Source organism: Scophthalmus maximus, chromosome 5, assembly GCF_022379125.1.
Source record: "Scophthalmus maximus strain ysfricsl-2021 chromosome 5, ASM2237912v1, whole genome shotgun sequence".
NCBI lineage: Eukaryota > Metazoa > Chordata > Actinopteri > Pleuronectiformes > Scophthalmidae > Scophthalmus > Scophthalmus maximus.
In genome coordinates this window covers 8,597,689-8,612,299 of record NC_061519.1, presented here as the reverse complement: position 1 = coordinate 8,612,299, position 14,611 = coordinate 8,597,689, and the positions used below count along the sequence as shown (strand labels likewise).

Here is a 14,611-nt window from a genome sequence, read left to right as displayed (position 1 = left end):
CCTGAGAAATACTCTTTTTTTTTTTTTTTTTACAGTTTTCGTCAGTATCAAAGTAATCCAGAGTACACTGTAAACAGATGATAGTTAATTTCGGTAACTAAATTAAAGCTAAATAATATGAGCTACTTTCACACAAAAGGGGGAATACATGTTGAAATCAATCATTGAAAAATAAAAACTATAATATTTTAGGGTAAAGTGTGTCACATTTTACTACTGCTGACAGTACACTGGTGACAACTGCCAACCTCTGTAATGTCATGTGCACTTCTCTGTCAGGAAGCAAATCCTCTCTTTGTTAAATTCATGATCACATTCATAAGATATTTGTGACTTTAGTTTTATAATCACTTTTATTTCTCCCGGAATGAGAAACATTAAAAAAAACGACGTATTTATCCTTCAGTATTCTGCAATCTAGCTTGTATAGCTCCCCTGTGCATTTTTCCACATTTGTACAATTCCAGGTGAGATTTAATTGGCTACTGCGATGTATCGTTTTCATGAGTGTTCATTTAAACGCATATTTTGTCTCTAAGAACTGGCGAAAAAAAGAGATAAAACATTTTTGATCTGGTGGAGCAAAAGTATGTTGCAACATTAGAAAGTTTGATCTCCAAAACCCATTTGTATCCTGTGTAGTCTTTTTTTTTTTTCATCCTTTGTACATTCAGCTCCATGTATAGCTTTTAATGCTTTGTTAAAATCAGGAGAGGCGGAATGAAACAAGCCCTAAAAACAGACCAGCAGAGGAATGTACCCAGTAAACAGAGTACTAACAAAGTTAATGTTGCCCTGCTAATTAAGCCCCCTTTCTGCTCAGAGATGAGGGCAGAGAGGCTATGGAAAGAGATGCGGGAGGTGGGAGTAACAAGAGATTCAGAAACAGACAAGACGGGCGGAAACACACAGAGAAACACAAAACCCAAGAGAGCGAGGATGAAACCACCCATGCCTCGCTATAGTCCAGAAGAAAATGATCACACTGAGAGAAAGCGGCAGACATACAAAAAGAGAAGGATGGAGGGAGACGGACCATTGTGTCATCTGGGATCATCGAGCACTGTAATAGGTTTGAGTCTTGTCAGTTGGGCTCAGCTCAGGTCGTCTCAGCTCAGGTCGTCTCAGCTCAGGTCGTCTCGGCTCAGGTCGTCTCGGCTGCCGGCCCCCTCGCTGTCTCTCCGCCAACAACAGCACGTGGGAATACAATTCTCCAGCAGGCCAACAATCCTAAAAGATCTCACTCAGCTGGCTTTGGGAGAAAAACGAAATAATAGGTTTACATTTCCCAGAGGCTTCACACTGGCATAATATTTGCCCACTGGTTCATAATGGAACTAAAATGATCTTAGCAAAGGAGAGCTCCTGGCACACCCGGCTCAGTGTACAAGCTGCGTCTTCTGTGCCAACATTACTCTCAGTGTAATTTTCTCCAGTAGGTCCCAGTCTTTTTTTTTTTTGTTAGAGATTCTACACTCACACATACACACGTGTGAATGGTAACCATGCTTTTAGAATTTCTCTCCTTGTTTTGGCTGCGGCTGTACATCTCCACGTGTCTGGTACAACAAAGTACGAGGCTCATCAGGGAAAACTTGGCTCTTTCTACAATTTTTTTTTTTTTTTTTTTTTACAATTTTCAGGATAGCATGAGGCAAGTAAAACCCTCATGCTATCCTGTATTAATTCATGCAAGTGGCACAACAATAACTATATGTTTAAATGATCTTAAAGTCCCCTTTTCCTATTGATGTTTGTCATTTTCAACGGGAAACACAGGGAAGCCAAGTGCATACACAATATGCTGTCACCACAACGACTCAAAAGCTACACTATTTGAGGAAAGAAACATGCTCGACAACTGCCTGTTCGAGAGAGATGATATCTAAAACCATGAACTCTAGTATAAAGAAATAAAATAATCAAGATGTTTAAGATGATGTTGATGATGATGTTGATGATGATGATGATGATTATGAGGGTGAGGAAGGTGTGTGTGTGTGTGTGTGTGTGTGGATAAGGAGAGCGGCTGGGCGCATTTTACCACATGCTTTAATTGGTCTATTTGACTTGTGATAATGGATGTTGGGCTTTTTAAGGATGCAAAGTAAATAAAAACGGCCATCTGTAAAAGTGACACCATACTGTCAGTCGTCAGATGATGAGAGTTTCTAGATAATAATGTTGCAAATGATGTCGCTGTGAATATGATGAGCCACTAATGGTGAGGCGAGTATAAAAGTAGATTGAGGCACAGGTGTTTTCTTTGTGATTGCAATTCATTCGAACATAACAGCTTTTTTTTTTGTTTTCTAATTACACATGAGACTCCCCCAGTTCCTCAATCATTATCCACACATGCCACCAGGGATGAGAGATAGCATGTGGTGAATAGGCATGCAGTGCTCAAAAGGGCATTGAAATTACTTGAGACCATCTAATTTAGTCCTTTTTTTCTGCACCTCTCCTTTCCTCCACCTCTGTCCCTCTCCCTATGTCCCTGCAGATGAGTTCAAAGCCTTCCTGAAGCGCTTGCCCAATGACCGGTTCTTGAACGCGTCAACGATTGCCAAGTTCTGGTCGGCGGACGTGTCCCTACAGAAACGCTACGGACAGCTGGAGTCCAGCACCGCCCTGGTCCTGGGAAAGGCCCAGAAGATCGTCAGGAAACTGTTCACCCTGAGCAAACGTTGCCCCAAGCAACCTCGCATCAGCCTGCCCCAAGACAGGTAACCCACTGGGACAGGCTGACAGAAAACATGCCAAATGAAGGAGGCATAATTTGTCATTACAGGGAGTTTATAGGTAGCTGCTCCGTGCGGATTCAGCACAGCTGCAGGCCTCAAGTGGGACACACTAGGGAAACCAAGAGCTACTGTATCTTTCAGGAAAGAGCTCAGCTTTGAATTTAGCAAACACACAGAAGTTACACATTCAGGACGATGGGCGTATGTGAGTGGGGTACATTCTGATCTGAAACTGGCACTGTGAATTCAGTTGTTTTAGCTTTGGCTGTCTGCAGACCGTGGGTAGTACTAATTATGTCTGACTGTGTAATAGTGCTGGGCATTATGACAAAGTAGTAGCAACTCTATCAGATTCCGCAGCTGTATCCTGTATTTAGAATGGATCATCTGTATCAACGACCCACAACAGTCCCAGATGAAGTATCACTAATGTGGAGAGAAAACAACTGTATGAAAAAGTAGCAATCATCAACATTTGAATCCCTAGTTTTACTACTTACATGTGTTGTAGTCTTAGCAGATCTGTTGTATAGTATTTATCTTTCCCCTAGAAGCTTAAACTTTATTTGACGCTTCTCATACGAACAATGTAACACAACGTTTTATTACAGAGGGTTACACAGCCCAATCTGCGCAGAGGGAAAAAATAATAACCGAAACTGAGGAAACAAATCATATAAATATACGAGGAAACATTAAAAAAGATGAGAAAAAAAGATAAAATCATGAATATAAAATAATAAATTGCTCAAAGAGAGATGGTATAACAATGGTATTGAAAGTAATAAAAAAAAATTTAATTCATAGCCAGACTGAGAAAAAAAGGTTTTGATATGCTAGGGGGGAAAAAACCATTCTCTGCTGCCCTCAGGTCTTCAGGGAGGCTGTTCCACAGACGCGGACCACAGAAATAAAAAGAGGCCTCACTGTGGGTTTCTGTTCAGACTTTGTGTTAAATTAAAAGGCCACAACCTGAAGGCCTGAGGCTTCTGGAAGGATCACAGGGTAAAAGCAAGTCTGATGAATAGGAAGGGCCGAGACCATTAAGAGCTTTTTAAAAGAATAAAAGGATTTTAAAATCAATTCCGAAGCAGACAGGCAGCCAGTGCGCTGAAGAAAACATTCCCATTTTGACAGTAATATTAAGCAGAATGAAGTGTTCCACAAGGTGGGACTTTAATTTCCAATCACTCCATCTGTGCTTTCTATCTTTATTCCTTCTCAGTAATTTTCCCCTTTGTTCATAAAAACACCAGATCAGCCAAACATTCAATAGAACTCAAACTTTTCTTTTTCTTTTCCTTTTTTTGGAAGGTAGGGGATCAAATACAAATATGATGTTGTTTGATGAATTCAATTACATCATTGAAATCTGATTTTATTTTGCTGGCTTTGTTGGCTAACTAATGTATGAGCATTGAGCATGGACGGTGACTGCAGAAAATGTAGCAGACAAAATTAATTGTAGCAATATCACGAATAAGCCACACCAAATTCTGATGTGCAACAGAATAAGGATCCAGGTACATATACTTTATGAGTTAAACAGACTGTAATAGATTATATAATCACATTACAGGAAGTATTGTGTTTCTCATGTCCACTTATCAGAACATGTGACTAGCTATCTATCCTTTAAAACGTTGCACAAATGAAAATTTCAGTACAACTCGAGATTCGTTTCAGGGGGTCGAGACAAGAATCACAAACAACCAGATAACCATTTAGGCTTTGGACAAATCCCCAGGTCAGCAGACTTATTTAAGAAGAGAGCGGGAAATGATTATCCTAGCTGCCCACTGCAAATATCCATCACAGTTTACAGACCGACCTCCGAGTTCAGCTCTCACCTCCGCCAATGCGGAAGGCAAAGCTCGAGAATGTCGTACACAGAAGAGAGCTGTGATGACAGGATGTGCACTGGGATTCAAAGAGAGATGAGGGCTCTTGTTACCGGCAGTGGAGGCCGCTGTGGGGTGAGGGACGTGGTATTGTGGCACGCTGTAATCAAGTCCTTCCCCATACTGACAGCTTCGGCCCTTTTTTACAGAGGACTTTAATTTCCCTGCCAGGCCTCCTCCCCCTCTTCCCATCACTTCATCTCCCCCTTCTTGCACTCTGCCGCCCATTCTGTCTTTATTTCTCTGCCTCAGTTACCTGCGTGACACGTTGCTCTCTCGCTGTGTCTCACCCCGTCACTCAGAGTCTTAACCCCCCTGCACACCAGGACCGGCCGAGTTATCAGGTGCTGCTCAGCTGCGAAAGCTCCCTGCTTTCCTCTGCAGTAGCCCATTTGTTTTTATCATCGTTCATTTTGGTCTATTTACACAGGCCTAGAGGGGGAAGGAATTGTTGGAGCATTTGGGCAATGTGGTGTTAGGTTTCCTGAACGTAGCCTGGGGATAGAATCTTTGCAGAGCCAATTTTCAGCCTGAAAAAAACGTGTTGCTGTTGTTACTGCACCAAAGTGGATGGTAATTTATGAATTTCTGTATTTTCATCTCTATTGCAGTCTTACCAAACAGCGACTCTCCTATAAAAAGGTGTCAAATTTCCATCTGTAAATAATCCCATTTATAAAACCGTGAATTTGATTTTCACCCTTGAGAATGGGAAGCATATGAAATAATAAGCAGTGTTGGGCCTGCTTTATGTTTAAGTCTGTGAACACCCACCTTCAACATAACTTATTAACTCTTAAGGAATATTTTAAAAGGAGAGATTTTCTCGCCTCTTCAAGTTAAAGGGATAATTTAAGGAGTAGCGGCAGCACATGGGACTTAGAATGGGGGAATGGCGCTACCCTTCACTGAGTCACTAAAACATTTACAGTTTCAATCTAAAGTAAGGTAGAGAAATTATTTGAGTTTGGAACAAATCTGGATCAAATTTAAAATTCATAGACAAAAGCAAATCAAACAAAAATGAAATGAAACACAAAGTGTTTGTATATATTTTATTTCCACTTAATTTCCACATGATCAAATCACATCACACTAAATACAATTATAGAAGTGTATTTCCTTCTAGTGTTGGTCAACAGACAGCAGCGCAGATGGAACAATACTGTCATCAAAGCAGACTCATTAGTTTTCATGGAGAGGCACAGGGAAGCTTATTGTTATTAGAAAAGGAGGTGCGTGGCCCCTCTGCGAAAATGGAAAACAATCAACAATCAAACACTTGCTGAGAATTCTGCCAAGTGTGTTTGTTGAGCCTTCTGAAGCAGCCAGTCACTCGCAAATGCGACTAAATATGTCTCAAATTTCTTTGAAAGTCTAACCTGATTAGCTCAGGATTAGCTGCTCGGTGCTTCAAAGATAATGAGGGCACATTAACTTACAATTACTGATATGTTATTCATCCCACACAAGTAAAGTGGTGCATTGTACACTGGAACAACTATTAAGGGTTCATTGTTTCATGATCTCCTTTACTGTATCCCCTTAAGTATTACACAATATATCAAATTTTCTTGTGCACGTATCTTTAATACCTAATTAAATTTGAGGGTAAGATATATACATATATATACATATGCCAAATGTACATAAATCCTGACATCACATCAGATTGCAACAGGGAAACACCTTTAAACACACCCAACCACAAAGTTTGGACAGTGTTACAAACATGAACTACTGCTTTTCAGCTTAACTGTTACCTACAACTATTGATATGTTGTACTTTAAACACAGCTGCAGTTTTGCATTTTTTTGCTTTCCTCTCTGCAGGTCTGCCGGGTTTTGGCGGAGCAAGGCCCAGTCTCTGCTGTACTGCAGTGAGCACGGAGTGCTGGGATCCTTCTCCGAGGAGGTCAAGAGCTGCAGCTGCCCCGCGGAGCAACCCACTTGCCAGGGAGTTGTTCCCTGCATCGTGGGCACCTCCCCCACCTCCTGCTCCTCCTGTGCCACTGACAACGCGACCCGCTGTGGAGCCTGTCACCACGGCAACTTCCTCCATCTTGGTTCCTGCCACCCGAGCATTGCCGCATCCCTGGACCACTATCTGAACTTTGACCTGGACATGCCTGACGCTGAGGTTCTCAAAGCTTCTCATTTTTGTATTAAAGTGGATCGCATGATACTGTGCCTCTGATTACCCTTTAGATCATGGTTTCTCTGCTAAGACAAAAATAATATATTTTATAATAACAACAAATTAAAGTGGATCACCAACTGAATGTTTATATTCTAGTCCTACATGGATGCTACAAAGCGTGTTTTCAAGAAAAGATTCTGATAAAAGCAGGTTGTAGCAAATAGATATGAATTTAAATGATCTAATACACTTCATTATATTGATTCTGACATAAATTCTTCAGATTTTTGTCTTGTATGTACTTAGCTGTCTTAGATTGAAGACAAAAACTAAATATAAAGTCTGAATTAAATACCTTAATACAACAGTACATGAGACGCAGTGTATTCTAACCCTCCCGGTGTACCTGTATTGTCCCTCCTCAGGTGAAGTACCTGCTTCAGCGACTGGACAGCAGAATAGAGGTCCATGCAATCTACATCAGCAACGACGTCCGCCTGGGGAGTTGGTTCAATCCTGCCTGGAGGAAGAGAATGTTGCTGACACTCAAGAGCAACAAAAACAAGTCAAATCTCATCCACATGCTGATGGGCATTTCATTCCAGATATGCTCAACTAAGAATTCAACACTGGAGCCCGTGCCTGCAGTTTATGTGAATCCATTTGGTGGGAGTCACTCAGAGAGCTGGTTCATGCCAGTGAGCCAGCCGGACTTCCCCGACTGGGAGAGAACTCGACTGGACGCCGTTGCCACGGCACAGTGTTACAACTGGACACTGTCCCTGGGCAACCAATGGAAGTCCTTCTTTGAAACGGTGCACGTCTACCTGCGAAGCCGCATTGTCACAGATGATCCAACAGTGAATGAAACTCTATTCTATGAACCGTTGGACTTGGATGACCAGACCTCCAACCTGGGGTACATGAAGATCAACACGCTGAAAGTGTTTGGATACAGCATGCACTTTGACCCTGAGGGCATCAAGGATCTGATTCTCCAGCTGGACTACCCCTACACGCAGGGTACGCAGGATGCTGCCTTTCTGATGTTGTTGGAGATGAGGGACCGGATTAATAGGCTGTCTCCACCAGCACCGCAGCCACTGGACCTGTTTTCTTGTCTGTTGCGCCACCGGCTCAAGCTGTCGACCGGGGAAGTGGCACGCATCAAGGATGCTCTGCAGCTCTTCAACTCCAAGCTCCCCAATGCTTCTCCTGAACCTGAGCGGGCACAACTCTGCAGCTAGCTGTCTAGCTTAGAAGACAATTCGGGTTCAGGAGTGCTACCAGACATGACAGACTGATTTGCTTCTTCAGGGGCAACCCTAGACTGAGCAGACGAGGGCCCACTTTGTTGGCTTTTGAACCATAATCCTCTGGATTAATGTTACACCACATTCTAAAGCCTGACTGGGATTTTCTGTGGTCACTCTTGGCTGGTTTTCACACTTTTATGATGAAGGGGCCTTTGATGAAACGGACTAATTTTCATGAGAAAGAACAGCTGATACTTGGACTCTCCTTCAGAGGCCCTGTGGTACCAGCCCGGAGGCTTACGTTTGCAGTAACTGCCCTGCTTTTGACAAACCGAACAATTGGTTGAAGCTAAGAGACTCTCTTACACTGGCAGGTTTTCTGAATTTGAACCTCACAGAGCCGATGTCATTAAGTATACCTAGACCTCTGCCTTGCAAAGATGAAGCCAATTTTCATATGTAAAGAGGAACTCTTAAGAGGTCTTCAGAAATGAGTTAACGAAAGGGGATTTCTCCTTTTCTACACCTATTTTCTTTGGCTATGGAACTTTTTCGGGGGAGGGGAAAACGGGATAATATTATATATGTGTTGAATGAGATGTTATGTTATGCTTAACAGTTTAAAATTTGATAACCCTGAACCCTGTAACTGTCTTTGAATATTTCTTTTTAATCCCTGCCTTCCATTTTATCTGGCATTTGAGAACTCTAAGTGTCTACGCTTAACATTGAGTGGGAAGCCAGTTAGTGATGTTCTGTCCTTGGTGGTGTGTCTATACCCAAAGAAGGTGAACACATCCGCAAACCGAATTGCAAAGTACCTTAAATGATGAGTTGTTGTTTTTTTTTTAGCAGAAAATCATAGCAGAATCTTCTGAAGTGGTAACAAAAAGGTCGGCAGATGCAACGCTGTAAATAACGCTCCATCTAACCCCAGGTGTGGACAAGTGCACATTGCTTTTTAGATAACCGAGTGCAAAGACCAAAAAAATGTTTATAACAAAACAAATTCATGCCTTATATGGAAATTCAATGTTAAGATAAGAAGCACATTTTGGTTTTTGGTGTTTAATTTCCCAGTGAAGGCTGTATTGATTTTTATATTTCAGTATTTCTACCCAGACAGAACAGCAGACATGTTCTCCAGGATATGTGGTAATGTAGCTTTTCCATGTTAATGCCAGTCACACTTTCTGCAGATACTTGTTTTGATTTGGTGTTGTGAAACTATTTGAGTCACTATCACACAGTGCACACCTGTACTTGCATACTGTAATTGTTCTGCAAAATCCTTGTATCTCCAATTAGACTAAATTATCAGTGACTGAAGGAATTAAAAAAAAAAATTCTTTGATTTAGTCTCAGGTCAATTAAAAAAAAACAAATTCTTTCTTGTTTTTCCCATTTTTGTTTTTACATGTGGGTCCAATGTCAGCTGCCAGGTACTCAGCGACTGGACAAGATCTCTGCAGGGCAATGATGGTAGGCCTACTCTTGAGCAGGATGATATCTGATATGATTTTACATTTACTTCACTAATTTCTCACTGAAAGTCAGTAAACCCTTGTATGTCATTTTTAGCTATTCTTCTGTGCTCAGCTTGCTTAAGTAAAAAACACAGTGGTTTATCTATCTGGCATCCTTTTCCTTTTTCACAAATGGCTTTCAATCCTCACTGTTGTAATGTGTACAATGAAATAACATGTTGAAATATATTACAGCACAGGTTGTGTTCTAGGCGGCGACAAATCAAATTCATATCTCTTCCATCGGCTTTGCCATGTGAAACATCAGTCTGCTCTGATTAACTGAGAAAAGGGTGCAGCACAAATGTGTGCAGGTTGAGATGGGAGATGATGCCAAAGCAACTGGTGTTTCACTGAGAGAAATGAAGCCAAATGCTCTCATCAAAAGCAATATTATTAAGTTCAAATTCAAATTTAATGAACACAAAATGAGGAGGAAAAGAAACCCTCCAGGCACAGTAATTTCATGTTAATTACACTATTGTCACTCTATTAGCTCATGTTTATAGACCTTAAGTGACATGAATAGTTTTTTGAACCCCCCCTCCCACACACACAGTCAAAATGCCTGTCACTGTCAAAAGCTAAGTGAGTAAAATATTACCTCATTTCCAAAAGATAACACATTTATTCAAAAACAAAAAAGCAAGCTTAGGCACCCTGCATTGGCCAGTGTTCAATGTTACAGTTAATAGTAGTTGCTGGATGCACAAATGTGTGAAGAGATACTGTCCCATACTAAACTATAAAAAATACTTATTGTTACATATTCTTGCAAAAACACCCAACATTTAGCAACCATTTAGCAAATCAAAAGGACAGCAGCGATTCTAGTTACCCTATTTATTGAGTCTACATTGCTGAACTCGACACAGAGCCCAAAACGTGTTTGTATACAAGCTTTGTTTTAAAAATGTTCCCTTTTTTTAATCAAGTGTCGATAACGTCTTGGCACTTGGCACTGAGTGGCCCAAAAAAAATCTGTTGCTGCAGGTTTGATAAATCTAAACTAAGGAAACATAACACACAAATGTTAGCAGTGGCTATTTTCAGCCCTCCCTTAAAAGCATTTGTAATGAGGAGAGAGGTGCACTTTGCAAACACCTGCTAAAATAACATTAATAGTGACTCTTCCTAGTGCAGTTGTTTCATACTTGCAGCACGTGACCGCACAGAATGTGCAACTGAAACAAAAAAAACATGGCAAAAAGCCTTACTAAATCTTGCTCTATGTACGTTGCCATAAAATGAAAGCATAAACTTCCAATTACCCTCTGCCCCTCATAATAAGATGAATGCCCTCTAATATACGGAGTGCAGTGTTTTTTTGTAAGATGAAAAGCCAATTTCCTGGCTTGTCAGGGAGCGAAGAAAAAAAAAGAACCAAACGTACACTGTCACATTATATCAGGCTGCTGGTTTATCTGCTGCAGAAAGCAAGAGAGCAACGGAGAGGGAGCCAGAAAGAGTGGCAGAGTCGGGGAGACAGGGTGGTGGGAGAGGGCTACGTTGACCAGCTTGAGCTGCCTCCATGTACTTTTTTTTTCCACCCCATAATGAGGTAGAGAAGGAGTCACTCTGCATTGGGTTAATAAACAGTTATTCATCTTCAGCATGACAACCAGGAAACAGGAGTGGCTTTGCCCTTGGGCTAATCTTCAAGCCTGCAGGAGACAGCCAATTCATCAGAATACTCTTTAAACTGCATACTACAAACTTTCAGGACCCCCCCCCCCCCCCCCCCCCCCCCCCCCCCGCACACACACACACACACACACACACACACACACACCTAAACCTACACACACACACACACAAAAGAAGCGAGGGGAAAAGAGTGATTGAAACGGGAATAGATGACATAGCGGGAGAGATGGAGGGAAGATAAGGTCGAGAGAAAGCGGAAGGTAGAGAAAAGGTGAGAGAGGTTGGGCTGCTATGTCTCCAAGTGATTTATGGTGTTTAGAAAGTCAAAGACTGCTTGAATTAATGAGGTAGAATTGGTGAAATCGACTGGCACATGCATGCACATGTCTGTGCGGACTCTGTGTACGTGCACTTGTAGGTCATTTGACACAGTCATCAATAACAAGTGCAGATTTCAGGGTTGAAATTACCTTGGAATTTCACCATTGCGAATGCATCCATCCATGAGTGTGAGGGAGGCGGACATTTAAATGCAAAGTCAGACATTGTTTGACCTTGAGTGCGGGAACTAAGTTGTTCTTATCATAAGGTGGTTGATTACGATGCCACTGTATCAAAAGTGGCATCATGGCTGACAAATCTGAAAGTCAGGACTTATAGGGCTTGTCAGTTTCATGACAGCTTGGTGGAAAAAAAACATCCAAAATATAATTTGTTCCCCATATTGCTTTCCAAGACCAACAATAGACAAGGTCACATTACAAATTCACTAGGATTGCATTGACGTCCTGGCAATGTCTACATAGACATTGCCAGGACTAAGAAGCAGGTCTTTTTTTCCCCACTGTGGAGTTTTACAGTATGTCTTAACGTCCTGCTTCAATTAAATGAAAGATGGTACAATTAATCATATCAGCATTCTTTTTCTTTCTATGTTATGGCATATATTTAAAAAACTGTACACAGTTTCTCCTCCTCCTAACATTTAACATAACTACAAATTTAACCGACAACTAAATGACGAACTCAATTAGTTATTTGATGCTATAAGGTGAGAGGTAAGGTGAGAAACCATCATTGATAGCTGAGAATGACTCGCGATTTGTTGGACGGGTGTACAGACGGAAGTCAATTTTGCAGCTCCGCTCCACGATAAGTGCTGCACAGACCCTGGCTCCAAATGACATCACCAGCACAAGATGGCAGCGCCTGTACGCAAGGGCAGTGGGTGGAAGTAGAGAATCTTTATATACAGTCATTGGAAACACTGTAGATGCTGTTGTTGTCAGGTAATCTTATGCCTCTTTGTTTTGGCACCAACTAGTTCAACATGGTTCAACATAGAAAATTCTTCTTCTACAAACTTGTAGAAAGTTCCATTGGACTTCTTTTGCCCTTGGCACAAAAGAGCATATGGTCAAATCCTCCATTTTGTGAGAGCTAGTTGACAATAAACAAATGAGCAACACTGCCTCACTCAGGGATGCTTTTACACCAATTTTCCAATCACTATGTAGAATATGTCTTTTATTAATGAACGTAGATGGGTTGTTAGTTCATGCCAGGTGAGTGTGGAAGTTGAAGATGAAAATCTGTTGTATTCTTGTAAAAATGAAGCCATCGTGGATTCTGAAAGAGCAATTTTTACTCAATCGATGCCCGGTGGCACATAAACTACAAATATTTTTGTTATACATTTTTATTTTTAATATGAATCACTAAATGTTCGCTACAGGTTCTGTCTTATGTTACCATTCATCACACATACACACACTGACATGTAATGAAAATACATCTCGTACTCAGTCTTAGAAACAGAATTGCAACACTTGTCTGGAAATGTAGACGCTTTTGTGTGAGCCTTCATGAAATTAGTGAGGGTATCACATGGTTTATGCTAATGCAGGCTGGGACAAATGTTAAGAATCTCTGTAGGTAGGACATAAACACAGAGCCAGGGGACTGTACAAATCGACCCTAGACACTAATGACCCTCAGCAGAAACAAACTCAAACTTCTTTGCCCTCTCTGGGCAGTATATGTTTAATTGCTCTGTAGTTTCTTTACCTTCTTTACTCAATTTATTTTGACCTTTAGGGTAAAATTTCCTCAAAATTAAATGGGAATTCCCAAAATGTGGTGGGCAGTATGTGTGGAGAGAAAAAGTTGTATAAAATCTTCTCTGGCTCCAGAGGGAGCTAAAAGAAATCTGATGAATCCATAATCTGATACTGGCATGTCAAACCCAAATCTCCAACTGAAGTGTCAGTCGTTAAACAGCGATTTCGGTCATGTAAGCTCCAGGCTTTGACAAGGAAGACACTTTTTTGTTTAAACTTGTATTCAGGCCAGCAATGAATGTAGGAGTGAAATCGATGGCATACTATTTTAATCATTTTGTGCTACTTGCCTTTATTCTCTGAACATGAGGTTTTTGGAAAAGTCTAGGGTTTTCTCGAGAATTTAGATCCACTGTCATTGCATGGATGCCATCAACAACACAATTTATGATGGCACTCGCATTTTGAATTTAGAAAACAGCACTAAAGTATTAACAAAGAGAACAATATAATAAATAAACTATGTAAAAAAATTATGAAAACTTTAGAAGTATAAAGGTATGGAAGGAAATACATATATATATATATATATATATATTTATATAAGGCATTATTCAGTGGGACTGTGGACATGCAATTTCCAAATGAACAATAAATTATCAGCAGCATAGAAATATAGAAATATTACAGGCATACCTGAGAAGTAGTAGAGGAGAGTAGAAGCAAAAAGAAATCAATACAAATAATAATTCAAAGAAAATCCAACAGTTGTAGTTTTCTATACTCGTCGTTTCAGACTGAATCACTTGTTTGCAGCATAAAAAGTCAAAGGGCACCATCTCTTAGCCAAAGCAGATGTAAATTTGTAACATTTTTGTTGCTTTGTCTGTATACTGTATATACTGCAAAACCAGGAATCCGAGAGCTTATAGGTCTAAAAGATCAAAACAGCTTTTACTGCAAATGTAACAAAATCTAAGTTTTATAGAAATTTCCTGTAAGTGCACAATCGATTGATTAACCAGTCCATTAGAATCAACCGTGGACTCAGCTCAATTGAATCAATGCATGGAGGTATTGGAACAAAGATGCAAGGCTGCAGGGCCAAGTTAAGACATCAAAAAGGAGGATCAGTACAGCAAGGATGGAAATGATCTATATCGGATTTTTTTAACTTCCCAAGTTGTAAGTAGCGTTATATATACAGTATATATACTGTTGGACCATCACTTCGCTACAAGCAACTTATATCTATCCCCAACTGTGAAATCTATGTTTCCTATTTGTATCAAACTGTGACTTAATGTACATTTTTGAAAAAAGAAAAAGAAAAA

General features: G+C 40.6%; 1 protein-coding gene across 1 annotated transcript in view; it reads left to right on the top strand.

Annotated features, from left to right (window-relative positions):
- brinp2 (bone morphogenetic protein/retinoic acid inducible neural-specific 2) overlaps window positions 1–9,676 on the top strand; it is a 177,675-nt gene extending 167,999 nt beyond the window's left edge. Inside the window, exons 7-9 of the mRNA XM_035635611.2 lie at window positions 2,507–2,729; window positions 6,482–6,788; window positions 7,214–9,676. Coding sequence (XP_035491504.2) covers window positions 2,507–2,729; window positions 6,482–6,788; window positions 7,214–8,035 — 1,352 coding nt within the window. The 3' untranslated portion in view covers window positions 8,036–9,676. The remainder of the gene's footprint in view (window positions 1–2,506; window positions 2,730–6,481; window positions 6,789–7,213) is intronic.
- Window positions 9,677–14,611: the final 4,935 nt, after the last annotated feature.